We start from the raw sequence: 17,482 nt of genomic DNA, 5'->3' as shown, positions 1-17,482 counted from the left end.
AAAAAAAAAAAAAAAAGCTTTTTTTTTTTTAAAGATAAAAGTATTTCTAATGATGCTCTTCCAATTCTATAACATACTCAAAAAGCAGAGCACAGATTCCACTAGAAAAATATAAGCAGTAGAAAAATATGTAGCATACTAGTCTGCTTTTTTCTCTTTTCTTCACGTCTCCAAAATAAGCTGCAAATCTCCCATGTTGAAAAGTTCTTCCTTAAGTTAATAAAATCTGTCACTTTCCATAATGGTTGATTTGAAGAAAGTCCACAGGTGCAGTATTCTGTTGTTCACAGCTTGGGAAGTCAAGGCTTATAATAAAAAGCCCTCTGTGTTATGGTCCTCCTTCCCCATCAATTCACATCAAGTATTATTAGAATCATCTGCCACCTCAGTGGTGCTTCCTCTGTGCTCAAACTGCAGAAGCAACAATGACATTTTACGGCTCTGCAGGTGCTGCTGTGTGTGGTCATGAACACAGAAGTGTGGCCTGCTATTGTTCTCTGGTAGCACTTTGATCTCAAACACAAAAAGCCGCATAGCTGGCTGCCCTATTCATTCTTGGGCTGGGCTTATACTGGTAGGAGAAAAAAAGCGGTGACAAGAGATGGGCAATCCATAATATTTATTTCAGCAAATGCTTCAAATCTTTTTAAACATCATAAGAACATGGCTCATTAAACTACAACAGCCTTGAAATTGTGTTATAAAACCACAAAACAAAAAATCAATACTTCTGCTGGAAAAGAGGTAATGAAATATATTGAGCTGGTTGAAAAGTGGTTTGTATGAATCATAATATTATTATGGGCACACCACTTCTACTCCCAATACTTAAAGTTAACAAACTAGGGAGTGCTTTCTTCCCCATCACTTAAACAGGTGCTACAGGGTGGTATTTATCAAAGTTGTTTTCCAGAGTCAATCCTTCTGCTATAAATAATTCTGGGATACAGGGGCTTAGTAAAGTGAGATCAATTCAATGCATATCTGCTACCTGAGCTTCAGCTGTTGTATTATTTCACAGTCTGATCAATACCCCGCTCCATAAGAGCAGAGAAAAAGCCACAACACCACCCTGATGAGTCACTGTAGGTTTATTACTGAACCAGAAGGATGTGACATTTCTGATGTTAGTAAAGACTAATTTTGATAGCAGCATTTGACCACTATTAAATAGTTTCACTCTCTGTTTCAGGTCTTTGCAATGCCTTGTCCATTTTTTTCCAGCAGTGTTGGATAAATGCTTCTGGAATTAACACTCCCTCTGCTGCCAAAACAAACAAACAAACAAACCTTCTGAAATATTACTTAGAATTACTTCTCATTTATTTTAAACTGGGGTTATTGCTCTTCAGGTGAATCCAGAGAAATCCAGTACTTAATGTTTTAGCACAGGAAACTGATAACATTAAAAAAACAAACAAACAAACAAACAAAAAAAAAAAAACATTTTGAGGTGAAGAAACAGGAAGGAAACACTCGTAGAAGAGGCTTACATTATACAGTTCTCCCAGATGAAAATGTAGGTTTCTTCTCAGGAACTGTACTGTAATTTTGTATCAGACAGAACCCCAGAAATAATTTACCCTTCCCCTCACATGTATATGTATGTATGGCAAAGAGTTTCTTTCTAAATGTATTTCTCAAGAAAAAAAAAAAAAAAATCAAATACACGTACTTTGAAACAAAGAATAGAAGCAAGAGGACATTGAATAGTAATGAAATAAGGTTCCAGCAAAAGGCTCAGCAGCTATTTGCAGCCAATGTACTCTCACCCTCCTCTGAAATAAAACCCCTGATCTGCCAGAACTGCCCATCCCTGCCAACCTCCTTTTGTAGCATAATCAAAAGATAGCAAAAGCTTCCCATACTGAAATTCAGCCATTTCAAAGGACAGTGCTACATCCACACAAGTCTTTAGAGAGGAAGTGAAGAAGAAAGCCATATATCAAAAGGCAATTCATGGAGGGAATTAAGAGAGGTTTTTAAGATTTCCTCAGAGTGCTTAGATTAACTGCTTCCACTGGAGAAAAAAAAAAATATATAAAAAAATAAAAATACAGAGGACCAAGTAGAGTCCAAGCTGGACTTTACTGGAAGAAAGGAATACAGAGGGTAACCTGAGACCTCTGTATTCCTGATGTGCGGAAAAGAGACAAGATGAGATCAATTCTTAGTTCAAGACAAAGTCATCCAAGACATTTCCACAGTGGCCACTGCTATAGCCAAAAATTTCTCTGCACATTGCTTCTTACTCTACAAACACCATGAAGGTACATTAAGCCATTTCACTGGACTTAGCCCCTCCAGTCTCCCACAGCAGAGATCTGTCCTAATAACTGCGGGCATGTCCCATCATCTTTGGCTAGCTCAGTGATACTGGAAAGACTCAGATGGTCCAATCACCAACAGACATTTAGTTTTACGTCTCAGCAGAAAAAATTCTCACTTCCTATAGTACACGAGCAGGGGGCTGGCTCTGCAGAAACTGAGGAAATGCCATGCTGTACATGAACATCTCAACTTCCCCTTAGCATGCAGAATAGATTGGTTTCTTCAGTCCCAGCTTGGGTCCTTTCCAAATTATACCTTGGTTTTACTGCTTAACAGAGAGGGAGTAAGGGTGCTACAGCTGCTAGCTATTGATGTTTAATCTTAGATTTATTGTGACTTTTTTTTTTTTTTTAAATAAGTACTCCTATCTTTTGCCAGTTCTACTGCTGTTACAACCTTTTCCAGTAGCTGTTAACATTATACAGAGCTTTAACCCCAGAGAGAGAAAAAGCAGAGGAAAAAGAAATGAGAATAGAAGAAGAAAGAAAGAAAATTACTAAGTCTGAAGAATGATATATCACATCACCACAGGACTCCCTATTTCAGAACCTTTGACGGTCAGTATTTGTACAAGAATTTTGTCTGCACACAGTCATATCTCCCAAAAAACTAATCTGGAAATGTATCAGCCTGAGTTTGGCCCTCTGTGAAGGGCCAAGAGCCTACTGCACACAGCTCCCCACAGGCGTGTGCCTTTTCAGTTACAGGTGCCTGACTGCATCACGGTCAGAATCTATCAGCATGTTGCCCCATTCACACACATAAACAACACTCAAACACAAACTAATTGCTTTCCTTTAACTAGCCATTAAAAATAAATAAAATAAATAAAATAAATAAAGTAAATAAAATAAAAACTTTTTTTTTTTTTTTTTGCAAAACTGCTGCCAGATTGTTCTTTTGTCAGCCCTATCTCATTATGTTGGTCTAGCACATCAGCTGGTAACTGTCCACTGTCATGGGATTTCAGCCATTTGTTTCCTCAGAACAGTACTGATTTTAGGTGAACTTGCATCAACACTTTTTAAAAGTCTAATTTTCGGTCAGAGCAGGCCCAGCACTTTCTAAAAATCATGATTCTTTGTGATGGTTTAAATTGGGTATTATAGAAATTGATACAGCAAAATATTGAACAAACTTGAAATTTGAAGTTGCAGGGGATTGTGGGGACAGAACTGCTTCACAGATTCTTCATCAAGGGATGGGGGGGATGCAGAGTGGGGCAGGGGGATTACTGTCCAGACCTTTAATTTTTTTTTCTTATTGTCATTACTGCTGTCAAAATCTACTTTTTAGATAAAGAGAAAGCACTTCTAGACAAGTAGTACATAAAAGCTGTCAACTAAACCTGAAGTCCTGATACTTCAGACTCCTGAAGAAATGATAATCCTTACACTCTGTTTCTCTGCAAGTTTGTATGGGGTAAAGATTTGAACATAAACATAAGTTGATGACTCATACCATGTATGACCAAAGTTTCAAAACCCAGAGTTACCCTTTCAAAAGCAAAGATCATCACTGCTATATATAGGGTTATAAAAAGCAGATTGATCAAACAGAATGGAGAAAATCCCTCAGAGGATCCCAAAATATGGCCTTTATCATCATTCCTAGTGCTCAACAGTAGAGCAAACCATGAAAAAACTATAGCTGCATTTCAAGAAATGGCAGCATTATAAAATTACTACCAGCAAGCACAGTATAGTACATGCAAATATACACTCTAGGGGAGAAAAAGAGCATCAGACAGCTTTATAAGGCTTTCACCAAAACCAACAACTGCAGAGGACCCCAATTTTCTCACTCCATTTCAGTGTGCACTCTACTACAACATGCTGGTCCTAGCCCCTTCCCATCTTCCTACCTCACACACTAGCTTCAAAAAACTAGGAAGACACTGAGGCAACAGGTTACCTTAAGCTGCCATACCATACATCATCCTGCATTTTTCTTCTGAATAAATATGACATAAAACTAAGCATGTGGCATTGTGAATAAGATATTTATAACCATTTCTATTCCATGAGCACCTATTTAGTATGCACATATAGTAAAAGTGTGTTCTGAACAATTTCTTATCTAAATATTTAAAATAAATGAAAATAAAAAGTAAGGAACTATTGTTAGCAACATTTTATGGAGCTTATCAATAGATTAGAACAGCTTGCCCAAGGTGACATATGCCCAGAAGATGGAAGTTTCACTCACTAAATAAGGCCCTCACAGTTTAACCACAGGCAAAACCTTTACATAAAGCTTTCAGGCTCTAAACTATGCACAATTAAAATGTAATAAGTTCCATTCAACAGCATTTAATATTAAAGTGTGTGCATCAAGTTAATCTAAGCATCAGTGGACAGAGGTGAAGGAAGAAAAAAAATCTGTTCAAACAGCACCAATGCATTAAATTAAATTTCAGTATTGCTGTCAACTTTTCATTTTCACTAATGGCTTTTAAGAGAGCCAGACATTTTCCTTAGTCCATTTTACCTTTTCCCTCCATTTGACAAATATTGATTTTCATTTCCTCCAAGTTTAAGTGCATTGAATACTATTGTGACTGTTTTGTTTGCTTTTTTGTTTGTGTCCCAGCTTTATCGAGGATGCCAGCATGAACGCATACAGCTTTGGAAAGAGAGAATTGGTTTAAAAACTTCTTCAAGTCCAGGAGAGAACATAGGAGCACAGTCTGCTGTTCTGTATAGGTCAAACAAGAAAAGTGACTCTAGGCAGCTACCTAACATCAGTAAGGAGATGGCTGAAGAAATAGCCTTGGCGTTTTAGGCTATTACTGCTAATGCTCTGCCACAACAGGACAAATTACAATGTGTTCTTCCTCCACTTCAGTGCAAAGTTGGACAAACTATCTTAAACGGCCTTCAGTGGCATTTTAAGCTAAGCCTCTTTTGTAGACAGTTGGCCCTTTAGGAGGCTTGCATTGGAATGTAATGTATCATGAAATTCCGTCTCAAAGAAGTTGTAGCTTTATAAATTCTTTTCTCCCTGACTCACAAACACAACAGCTCTACCTCCAGTTTTGTAAGATCTTCTCCTTAAGCTTTGTCCCAAGTGTACCAGGCATGTTCACAACTTCTATCTTAAAGCCTTATTTACCAAGTAAAAGGGAAAAAAAATCTCACTGTTTTTGCAGTAATATGAATAAAGAATGCTTATATGATTTATTCCACCCATTTAAATAGAGAGGGGTGAAAGTCTCAGGGAACAGAAATAATCTTCTGGATGGAAAGAGAAAGATAGTTACATATTAAACTGCCTTGGACACTTTTAGAGAAATAGTTTGTGTAGTGCTCAGACACTCAGTGTTAGAAACCAAAACAAGTTGAACAGACTTAAGCAGGGAACTAAATTCATTTAGGGTTGTCAGCACCAAAGGTGTGTGCTGGTATTATGGGTTCCCCACAACCAAGCTAAACATCACAAACAGCCTCATCCTCCTCGGCAGCTCTGACATAACTTGCCAACAGGAGTCAGTATTCAATCTGGGCAACTAAAGCCTACAAACCTTTGCAATTGGTTATGTCTCTCCCTATAATTTACTATTTGCTAGCTTCTCTAGCCAACAGAAAGATAAAAGTTCATATGAACACATACTTATACAATTACTGTACACATGGAACAAACATTGGCTTCACTATGTACTAAGTGTCACTTTAAAATGCCATTGAAAGGAAGACAATTTAGAATTATTTGCAGCTAAAGAAAGCTCAAAACAGATACTGGTCCGAAGAAAGTCTTAACATTATTCATCTGGTTACTCTCATTGGCTCAGCTTTCAAACTATTTTTCATGGAAAAAAAAAAAAAGAATCAAAAATAAAGCGGTGACCAGTGGGGCTAGATTTATGATGTTGTACCTGACCACTCCAATTTTTCTTTCCATATTCAATCCCAAATACTGCTAGTGTTGCACCACCTGATGCCAGGTGCTGCAGGGCTTCTGCTACATCCACCTGACATTGTGATGCTGCATTTTTAAAACCTTTAAATAAAATAAAAAAAAAATAAAATAGACCTTTGCACTTCAGCACTGCCCCGATCAAAAGAGCTGTCTGTACAGATGTTGCAAATGCCTGCTAACATGGAGAGACTTCTTTCTTAGAGAAGGAAATGACACCAGAAGTATCAGGGCAGAAAGTTCCAGTAAAGACCTTCATTGTTTGCACTCATGATTGAAACTGACATAGGCATGGACATGCTTTTGGTATTCATCTAACCAGATGGAAACTGCTTTCCAAAAATTAAGAAGAGCCTGCAATTTGGCTTAGATTAGTTAACTGCTATGGAAAGGAAGATGTCATCACTTCTTCACTCTACAAGTCTCCAGTAGGAGTTCTCACAGATACACTGTACACAGTCATCTGTACACAAGCCCATAGCCCCAGCCACCATGAACAACATTGCAGAGGATGCCTTCAACATCTGTTTTCACCAACTCCCTCAATGCTAAGTGGACTTGATCATTAAAAGGTTTCTCTTTCCCCCTCTCCTGTGCTCACCTGTAGTGCTCCTCTTCCCATGTCATTAAGTGATTTTGCCTCTTAAAAGCTTTAGACTGAAGATTAAAAAAAAAAAAAAAAAAAAAAAGTAAAATAAAATCTAAAACAAACAGAAGATAAAACAGAAACTGAAGGCACTCTTAGTAGGACAAAGCTATAATATGATTTGTGCCTGAAACTTAATTTCAATCATTGCCGTGCTCGCACCCACTTACTTGTGAAACACTCCCGTCACTGCACATGGTTCAGGAAGTCCCAATATCTCGTGTCTCTAGAATGAGGAGATCTTCCCAAGGAAGAATCACTGTGCACTTGCCATTTCATGGGCATCCGCTAGGCCATTGCCAGTAGTGGCAGAGGGACTGGCTCCAGGTTGCTGTTCTGATATTAACTATAGCCTATATGTAAAAAAAAAAAAAAAAAAAAAAAAAAAAAACCACAGAAATACTGAAATCAGAAAAATGAATATAAACATACCTATCAGTAACTCTATTCTCAGCTGAAAGTGCATGTTTCCCAGCTATTCCTGTTCTTCCCTAAAGACAGATATTTCCAAACTTCTATTCCTCCTTAACATTTTTGTCTAGAGATAGGTATATATATATAAGAGATTTTATCGTATGTGAAATCTTTAAGTCATTATATTTCAGCTCAACAGCTAAAAGACATATTGCTTCTGGCTTGTGTAAATAACTGCACCCATTTATTTGCCAAACATTATTTTAACTTCTGTCACTGCATATTAATGAGGGAAGAAAACCAGATAGAAAATGATACTTTGATTAAAAAATAAAAAAAAATAAAAATGGAGAAGTACTGCAGTCTGGCAGGGAGACAAAAAAAAAATAAAATAAAAAACACATAGCCACACCTTCACTTGCCAAGTAAAACTGGCCTCCTGCAAAGATGCAGCAAGGGAGCTCACGACTTGAGGACTCCCAAAAGCAAAAGTACTCCCCTCAGGAGAAAGGAAAGTCAAACTAAACAGCAACCGAGCAACTGTTGCATTTTGATGGTCAGCAAATATTCTTTTCAAAAGAGGCTAGAAGAGATCTGGGGACTCCTGGGGCAGGGAGGGCTTGCAACGTCTCCCTGAAATCTCAAATCACACCCCGGCACAGGGGGTAAGCAAAAATCCATCCACCTTTTCCCCAGACAAAAAGCATTTGGATTTGGGCGTCATCTGCACGTGAACCAAGTCAGGCAATTTGCCGCCCCCCTTCCCCTCACATCCCGACTTCGTCAAGAGAAGCCTCGCTCCTGCCCCTCCGAAGGGGCGCTCTCTCTGCAGCCTGCTGGGTCCTTTCGGCCAGGCCCCCCCACCCCCTCCAAGCCTTTCGCTCCCTCTGCCCGCAGCTCCCCGGGGTGCCCGGGGAACAGAAGCGCTGCGGGGCCGGCGGCTCCTCTCCGCCAGCCGCTGCCAGGGGCTCGCCGCCTCCTGTCCCGGGACTACCCTCAGATCCGGGGGGCTACAAGGGGGCTACCAGCGGCAGCATCAGCCTCAGCTCAGGCGGTCCGGGCAAGTTTCGCCCGCTACCTGCCCCGTTTTTAACTAAATCACATCTCTGGGTGAGGAAAATTCCTCGTGCCGATTAGATGAATGCGCTCAACGATCGTTGGCGCTTAGGAAAAGAAAAGGAGAGAAAAAGGAAAAGAATAAACAACAAAAAAAAAAGAAGCTGTGCTTTATTTCAATGAATCATAAAATTGCGATGGGCGGGAAGGGAGCAAGGAAAGAAGGAAAAACTTTGTTGATAATGAGAAAAACGCGGCCGCACGAACAGGACTGTAAAGGAAAAGAAAAGCGCTGTTCCTGACAGGATTAACGCCGTGCCCGTGGCCAGGCGACATCGAGGCGATGCGGGCACCTTTGTGCGCCTGCCAGGGGGCGGCTTCGGGGAGAAGGAACCTCCCCCGGCCCCGCGTCAAGTAACGGGAAACTTCACATCCTCCTTTCCCAAGTGAATTATCCCCCCCCGCACACACCGTACCTCCCAGCTCCTCCGATCCTCGACGGCCCCGGGACAGGGCTGGGGGACGGCGAGTGCCCCCCTCACACCCAGCTTGGATGCCCGCAGCTAAGCGAAGCGGCGCCAGCTGCCTCCGGGCAGGGTTAACTGGGGAGCAGCCGCCCGCCATCACCTCAATCAGGCGGCCGGGGGGGGCTCGCCCTTCGCAACTCGCCGCTGCCCCCAGGCCGGGCGCCCTGAGGAAACGTCCGCCGGCAGGCAGGGGGCGAGATGAGGGGTCTGCCATCCCCCGGGGGCGCCTCACCTGCGGCGAGGAGTGGGAGCTCCCCGGGGCGGCGCCCGCCTCCCCTTAGGGTCCCCTCAGCGGGCGGGGGGTCCCCCTCAGCCGCGCCCAACGGTCGAACCCCAACGGTCGCTCCCAACGGTCACAACCAACGGCCGCCCCCAGCCGAGGGGCGCAAACCTAAGCTTGGTTCCGAAGGAGAATTAGTTAGTATTTCGTTGATAAAAGCATTAAAGTCTGTTTAATTTACCTTTTTCCGAGACCGAGCGGCGACTCGAAATTCTTAAATATTCACATTGACAAGCCGGCGGGCTCTAGCGTACAGCTTACACACGAACAGAAACGCGTATCGAATACTGGAGGAACTGTTGTGTTCACACAGGGGAAAAAAAAAAGTTCTAAAGATGTGGAGTCCGAGAGGTATTCAGGCTACAGCGTTTGTACTTTACTAAGTATTCATAATCATAGTAAAATTCCTCAGGAAAAGTTTTTGTCACCCCGTCACTTCAGTGTTAAATCCTCTGTCATGCCCCAATTGCAATTCAAGGTACTGGGCGGGGGGAGAGCAAGGAGATTACTTCTTCTAAAAGGCGAGCAACTCCCCCCCATACATACTGATATCAAAGGAAATCCGACAAAGCAAAATACCTGAATTTTGGAATTGTAAACAAAATATATGTATATACACAACGAACATAACATTGGTCATTCCTGTTTTGTGATTTTTTGTTTGTTTGTTTGTTTTTGTTTTGTTTTTAAGCATCTATAATTTGAAGGCAGCCAAGCTGATTTATTTTTCATAAATAATGTTAGGGAGATAAAACTCTACCAGGTGAAAATACTGAGCTGGATTTTGTCCCCAAACTCCCACTGAGGTTAACGATCATTGCAGGTGCATAAGGGAAGTCAAATCATGTGCAAGGCCAAAGCATTTTTTTTTTTTTTTTTTTTACAATCAAGTTATAAACTCCATATAATACATGGAGGCTTGCAAGTGGACATCTTAACACAGATATAGCAGCGTAAGCATGCCACAAACATAGAATCTCATAGAATAAAATTAATATCAAATATAAAGCATTTGAACCAAATTGAGCCTTAAATGTGATAAGAAGTATTCCCTTCAAAGGAAACTTACCTAGGCCCAATAGGGTTTTTGCTAGCAGCATTTTTTTTTAATAAACAAATGAAAAATGCCAAAATATCTACAATTTTATGAGAAGGCGTAGTTGATTAGTTAAGGAGAAAGTTCCCATTATTAGGGAGTATGAAAAATATACTAGCAATTAATATGCAATACATATATGTATACCCATACTTACAAATATAAACACACACATACAACCTGGACAGTTCATGTTAACCAAGGGAAAGGCTAAATAATACATTCAAAGAGATTACTAAATACAGGTACACTTTAAAAACACAGAGACAGCAAATTTTATCTGTTGCAAAAATGTATTTGATTACTCGAGTAAAATTACAGTATCTCTGCTGTTAGTAAGTATTAAATGTTAAAGAAACTGGACCTCTTTTTCCTTTCAACTTTCCAAGAAAGTGCATGTAACAGTCCAAGGTTCCCCCTGCCCCCCCCATACCTAATATAAAATAAACAAACACTATACTTGTTCCCTTGGTCAAGGAGTAGGGCTTGGTCTTGTAAGGAACATATGTACATTTTAATGAAAGTGATGTCTTATTGTATATACAGGAGCATCTACAGTTGTCCACGGAAGTTGTTCAAGATGCTATACTTAGCAGCATTGTGAAAGTCCAGCACATTTTCTATAATGAATATACCTACAAGGCAAAATGTTACGTCTCAGTTTCAACTACCAAAACAACACTTCAGTATCTTCTCTAATAATCTGCGTGCTTATTACTGTACAGAAATGTATTAACATTTAAGACGACTCAAGTAAAAAGCACAATACAAATAACAGTTCAAAACGGAAAATGTTAAACCTACAAAAATTAAAGCAGTTTTAATTTTATAATAAAAATCAAAAACTGAGCTGTGTAAAGGACCCACACTGTTCAGTCTATATTCTTTCAGTCCTTTTCTTAATTCTGTTTGGAAAAATTAAACAATGTGTGTGCTGATAAAATTTCCAGCAGGATCAAAGTGTACATTTATATACAGATTTTTATTAGAGATCTAATGCATCACTGAGGCATTGCATCAATACCAGAGTTCATGTTAAACTGGATATAGAAAATAAGTTAATGCCAGAATAAGATCACCTAGCAGAACAGACTTGCAACTGCCATAAATGTTACAGCAACTTTACAGCACTCTAGTCGATTAGTATTTAGTTCAAAATACAGGAGACCAAAGTTAATGCTTGCATTTGTTTGCAAAGCAAGGTTATATCACTAATAAATAAGCTCTCTTAGAACTCTAGAAGTAGAACATGGTACAAAAAAAAAGTCTTTGCAATGTTGTAGCTTGCAGTTTGAAAAAAGCAACCCTAGGTTGCACTATTTGCAGGAATGTTATAGTTTTTTCTAATTTGTTACAATTTCTTTATTGTCTTCCACGAAACGTGTAAAACGGAAGTTTGTCCCATTTTCATTGCTTGCCATTTTCTCCAGACCAGCTAGAGGTGCGTTGGGTTCTGAATTCGGGAGCTTTTCCAGGCTTCCCGTCAAGCCGCTGATGGGCGAGCTGCCCCCGTTGCCCAGGCCCCCCGGTGGCGGTGGGATACCGCCGTTCTGGATGACGGAGATCTCGTTGGTCTTCATGGCCAAGCCATTGGAGAGCGCTGCTGCGTACTGGTTCCAGAAGCTGGAGGGGTCTCCATTCCCTGACCGTGCAGCCAAATCTTTCTGAAACATTTCTGGGAACTTTACAGGATTGCCTCCTAGAAATGTCATGGGGCCATCTACAGAAAGTCGTCTGCCTCGTCTTGCAGGAGTACTGTTCCACATGTGAGTGCCCATGTGAACCTGAAAAGACAGAAAGAAGAAAACAAACAAACAAAAAAAATAGTGGTTGGCAGGAATTTCAAACTAATTTTCATCACAGCGAAGGCAGCAGTCCACAAACATGTCCGGTCTTGTTATGTGATAAAGGGTACTAAAAGTAGTTGGATGCAGGGCTTCATTTCCCATCTGGAGCAATAAATAAGCTGCTTCTGGATCAGCCCATCACCATTACCCAGAATACTCCGTTTTCCTGCTGAACAATACATTGCTTGTTGCTTTTTTTCAATTATTAATATTTTTTATTACATGTATTTAGCTCATAATGACTTCGTGTTACTCTGTCAATTGCAGATAGCTGCTTTTGGGGCTAGAATTGCTATGTCCACTTTCATTGCAGTGGTAAGTATTGCATTTGACACCCTTTACCCTATAAACGTCCTTTTCAGAGGGGCAGAAAGTATCCTTTACTGATTGCTCATCGGAGAGCCTCGTGTATAGACAGAATGGCCTGAAAGTAATTATTCATCTCACATTACTGGCAGCAACCTCTAGAGAAATACTCTGTCAACAGAAAAATGTACACAGTAAAGTGCTCAACTGGTGTTCTAAAACTTAAGTATATTTGCTTTTCCAAACACATATCAGTAGGAAATGTTAGTTATATAATCAATTAAAGCAATGCCCATTAGTTCCAGAATTATGTTAATAGGTTTTTTAAACAGTCATCATTTTACGTGATAGTTATGAAAAAAAAAAAAAACATCTTTGAGAGCCTTTCACTTCTTTAAGAGGTGTGTGAGTTACTAAATACATTTCTCTATTAATTAATATTTCTTACCAATACTTGGCTGTTCTGTTTCACACTTTACATAGACGGTCTTTGCTGGTAGGTGAACTCTAATTAAGCATCAAAAACAGATCACGCTTCGGACCTGCTGCCAGTGCAAGCACTCAACTAGAGCCCATCTAGTACTACTATCAGGGCTGACTAAACAAACACTCCAGTTGTCACGCCACAGACACCCAAAGGTACCACTGCTTGCAATGCTAACAGATGTGAACACTGGAAAAACCCCAGCAAGGCCAAAATGAAACCTAAGAACAGCAAGAGGAAAAAGTACCTTCAGATTGCCTTTTGTTGTGAATGCTCTTCCACATATAGTGCAGGCAAAAGGTTTCTCACCAGTGTGCGTCCTTTCGTGGATCTGCAGAGCGCTGGAGGAAGAAAACGTTTTCCCACACGTGTTGCAGTAGTGCTGTTTGGGGGTTCTTCTGGGGAGAGCAGGCAGCAGGACAGGGGACGTGGCAGAGGAGGAGAGTGGCCCCGCAGCAGCTAGACCAGAGGGTGTCTCCTTGCTGTCCTGAGGAGAGCCATGCACGAAGCCGTTAACCTCGGTCTTTATGAGCGATGACAGTGAATTAGCAGGCATAACCGAAGAGTTCTGATTAGGGCCGATACTGGAGCTGGGCTCAAAAAGTTGTGATGGTAGATCTCGCATTTGATGTGTCAACATATGCTGCTTCAAATTACCCTTTGTGGAAAAGCCACGATTGCAAACTGTGCAAATAAATGGTCTCTCTTTGGTATGACTTCTGTAATGAATGTCCAAGGCACTCTGACAAGCAAATGTTTTGCCACAAATGTCACATGCGGTGTTTTTAAATTTACCTCTATCTCTGAAAGGAAAGAGCATACTCAGAGACTCTTCTTTAATCATTTTATCAGTGTTACTAGATGTCAAGTCCAAAGCACCACTGTTTGCAGGGGTTGGAGACAAACCGTTGGCAAACTCGCTTGGTAAAGCTCTTACTGGTTTCTCTTCGATACTTGGTGACTTGTGGTAATCATTAGTGCTGTTGGATGGGGACAAGGCCTGCATGGAAGAGGTAGACTCTGAGACAGCAGGGCTTCCAGCACTTTGGCTTTCCATATCACCACCGACAGATGACGAATCATTAGTCAAAACGTCCCCTTCCACTGACCCATTTTCAACTGACTTTAAGCTTGCCTGAAGTTGCTCAGCAAGTCCTGCATTGATCATCTTCATCTGGTTTTCCAAAGCGGCAATACTTGACATTTCCAGGGGCAGAGGGGAAGAAGACAAGCTGTCTTGTGATGCGTCTGCAGATTTAGGTGTATCTGGCACACTGCTGTCAGGACAGTCTTCCATGTTCTCATCTGAGAAGTTGTCTATATCATCAAAATTCTTATCATCAAAAGATCCCGTATCGGATTCCATTGACTCAGGATAGTTTTCCGTGACCGGGGTGTTAGGGATCTGCCCTCCCATGTGCATTCGGATGTGCTGCTGTAGCACTACGGCATTGGTGAATTTTTTCTGGCAGATCGGGCATGAATGCTGTACTCTCAGTGGGGGCATGGCACGGTGGACACTGTAATGAGTCTTTAGGTTGCCTTTAGTAGTGAAAGCGCGACCACAGATTTTACATTTAAATGGCCTCTCACCAGTATGCGTACGATAATGCATTTTCAGTGCGCTCTGGCAACTGAGAACTCGGTGGCAAATGATACACTCATTAGGATCAGTTGCCTTTTTATCTATGTTTTCTACCAGTTGCTGTAATTTTGATGTTTCGGATGCTGGCGTTGAATCCAATAGTCCTCCAAATGGAAACTTTGCCTTAAACTGTTCTGACATTAGAGGCATCAGTGGATTTGTAAAAGTGGCAATGCTGCCGGAGCCCGAGTCTGCTGCCGGTGAGCTCACGGAGCTGCTCACGTTAGCGATGGAGCTTGTGTTTTGAGGGTTTTCTTCCATTTTGCCATTTGAGGTAGGCAAAGCGCCAGCCTCTACCTCATCAGAAAGTCCATTGGAGATTTTTGATGTGGGGTCAGCTGTTCCCGAGTCGCTCTTGACAGAGCAGGGAGGGCTAGCAGAAGGGTGGCTAATGGGAATTGGCTGAGGCTCCTCAGTTTTGATGAACGGGGTCAGGCTTGGTATCGTTGGTGGGAGCGGCAGCCCCACAGAAGTCGTCAGGGTGGAGAGGACTGGCTTGCTGTCCAGCCAGCTCGTGACAGGTTTCTCTGGCGGTATAGACATCCCGTAAGGAATACCCGTGCTTGTAGGAATATTGTCCAAATGCTCTGGCACTGGGTACGGATTCATCTGAATATGAGGGTATTTTTCTTTATGACGCTGAAAGTGGACTTTTAAGTTTCCCTTTGTGGAAAACCTATTTCCACATATGTTGCATTTAAATGGCCTCTCGCCAGTGTGAGAACGTAAATGAATCTGCAAGGCACTGTCACTCCCAAACACTTTAGCACAGAACCTGCATTTATGCTTAAAGAACGCCTCATCTGAATTACTTTTTGCTTCGAAAGCAGTTACATTTGGTGGCTTGCTTTTTCTTTGCTGTGCCAAGGCAGTCAAGGAGTTTAAATCCTCTGCAGGTGTTCCAATATTGGACAAGGGACTGGAGAAAACAGAGTTATTAGGGGTGGGCTGAGGTAGAAGTGGATTAGATGCAGGACTTAATAAACTGCTTATTGCAAAAGCTGGTGAAGATGATGCTGATACTGGTGGGTTGCTGAGCTGTGAGCCACCAATACTTGAAGCCACTTTTTCTGAGGATGGTGTTGTAACTGCTGCTGCCAGTATGTTAATATTTGGAGAAGAGCCACTACTGGATGGAATTATAGTGTTGCCAGGGTTGCTCTGAGGTAGCTGTATAGGGGGTAGCTGTTTCACACCACTGATGCTGGCAGATTGACTAGCAAGGCTTTGTGCTAATCCAGCTGCTGCAGCCAGCTGCTGGGATAAATGGGAACTTAATGTGGACAAGGGGTTGGCAGATGTTCGTAAAGTACCTTGAGACGGGCTAGAAGACGTTGGCATGTCTGTATTTTGGGAAGCCAACAATAATATTTGGTGACGAATTTGTTCAATCAGTTGCAACTGGTGGATCTGCTGCTGCTGTAAAGCCAACAGTTGCTCCATCAGGGCAGGTACAGCAAGCTTGTTGTTCGACGCACCGTTACATCTTGCTTCCTGTGAGAACTGTGCTACTGCCACTTTAGTACTCTGAAGGTTTTCAATTATTACATTACTATTTATCACTGAAAAGTTGCCTAATGTTGTCAGATCCCCTATGTGAGGTAGAGAGGTTGTTACAGCTGAGGTACCCATTGTGGAGCTGTTACTGCTTGTAATACTATTGTTGACACTCTTGGAACTGCTACTGCTATTGTTAATGCTGGAAGCCTCCACATCCATGGATTCTTCCTTGTCAAGTTTGTTATGCTCTGAAAGGTCACTGCAGTCTACTTGATCTGTGTTATTAACTGTGTCATTCATCTGTTCATCAGGATTATCAGAAGGAGAACTAGGAGGGAAGGTTTCAGAAGGAGAAGCTGGATTTTCATTCACAATTAAAACTAATTGATTTTTAGTACAGTTCTTCTTGTGTTGCAGGAGATCTGATAATTCAAAGAACTCAGCACAGCACCTGCCACAGACGTGGGCGTCCTTGTTCTTAGTGGTTCGATTTGCTTGACCCTTTTCTGTGTCTCCTAAAACATCAAAAGACGACGGATTAGAAACCAAACAGTAATACCAAAAAAAAAAAAATAAAAATCTGCAGGACATTTTATTTAAAAGTACTGTTTTTATCTACCACTCTAAAATAGACTAAGATTGTACGTGAAGATTGATCAATATTTCTACTTCAAAAATATCAGTCAAAAGCAACATTTGAGACTGCAGAGGGGAGCTTTATCAATCCCTATGTCTTAGATGATCATTTGCTTCAGATAATCCATCAAAATATAAAATACTATGAACTGAAGACATTGGGGCATAATGAAATTCCATAGCAAAGTATTGATTTCCAATAATTCATACCGCTTATTGTCTAGTTGTCCACTGAGTGCAAATCAACCATTTGAAGGACTCATTAGACTCTCACGTTCCTGTCAACCTTGTTCATTTTCAACTGATTCAAAGATATCTGTGACAGTTGCCCCATCACTAAACTAATTTGTAGTCATTCGAGGCCCCAATCAGATGTTGACAAGAAAAAAAAAAAGTATATATTACCAAGCTACAGACTGACAACCTCCCCATTTCTTCCCACTTACTACATAAGGTATAAGCCCTGAACCTGTAAGGCAGATTGGTTTTCCAACCAAATTTAATTCCGCTGCAGTTACAGACATCAAACTCAACAGAAAGGAAAAGAAAAATCTCTAATAAAACGGTAACATTCATATGACTGTGCCGAGGCACTTTTAAAACCACTTTTAATGCTTCAAGCAATACTTCTAAAATTAAACAAATGCCATATTTGCCACCACATATTTCAACAAAAGCATTCCTTGTGGGATTCTGATCTGAAAATTGCTTGTATAAATCCGGACAAATACTGGGAATGTCATGAATTTACTCCAGAGTAACAAATGCTAGGATCTGGCCTCTTTTCTATAAAGCCAGC

The 17,482-nt window shown here is 41.1% G+C and overlaps 1 protein-coding gene and 1 long non-coding RNA gene across 12 annotated transcripts in view; both read right to left on the bottom strand.

Moving 5' to 3' along the window:
- The window catches only part of LOC137862171 (uncharacterized), a 235,464-nt gene extending 226,300 nt beyond the window's left edge, over positions 1 to 9,164 (bottom strand). For all 3 annotated transcript variants that reach the window (XR_011100073.1, XR_011100074.1, XR_011100075.1), the window contains exons 1-2: positions 8,839 to 9,164; positions 7,063 to 7,245 (exon numbers count right to left, since the gene is read on the bottom strand). This is a non-coding gene — a long non-coding RNA (uncharacterized lncRNA). The remainder of the gene's footprint in view (positions 1 to 7,062; positions 7,246 to 8,838) is intronic.
- A 1,375-nt stretch (positions 9,165 to 10,539) lies between these two features.
- SALL1 (spalt like transcription factor 1) overlaps positions 10,540 to 17,482 on the bottom strand; it is a 17,360-nt gene continuing 10,417 nt past the window's right edge. For 8 of the 9 annotated variants that reach the window (XM_068693906.1, XM_068693907.1, XM_068693903.1 and 5 more), the window contains 2 exons: positions 13,150 to 16,562; positions 10,540 to 12,049 (listed from right to left, as the gene is read on the bottom strand). In XM_068693906.1, coding sequence (XP_068550007.1) covers positions 11,609 to 12,049; positions 13,150 to 16,562 — 3,854 coding nt within the window. In that variant the 3' untranslated portion in view covers positions 10,540 to 11,608. The remainder of the gene's footprint in view (positions 12,050 to 13,149; positions 16,563 to 17,482) is intronic. The other variant, XM_068693900.1, reaches the window with a different exon arrangement.

The sequence above is a fragment of the Anas acuta genome, chromosome 10 (genome assembly GCF_963932015.1).
Source record: "Anas acuta chromosome 10, bAnaAcu1.1, whole genome shotgun sequence".
Taxonomy (NCBI): Eukaryota; Metazoa; Chordata; class Aves; order Anseriformes; family Anatidae; genus Anas; species Anas acuta.
The sequence above is the reverse complement of the archived record's forward strand: the minus strand, read 5'-3'. Positions and strand labels throughout refer to the sequence as shown.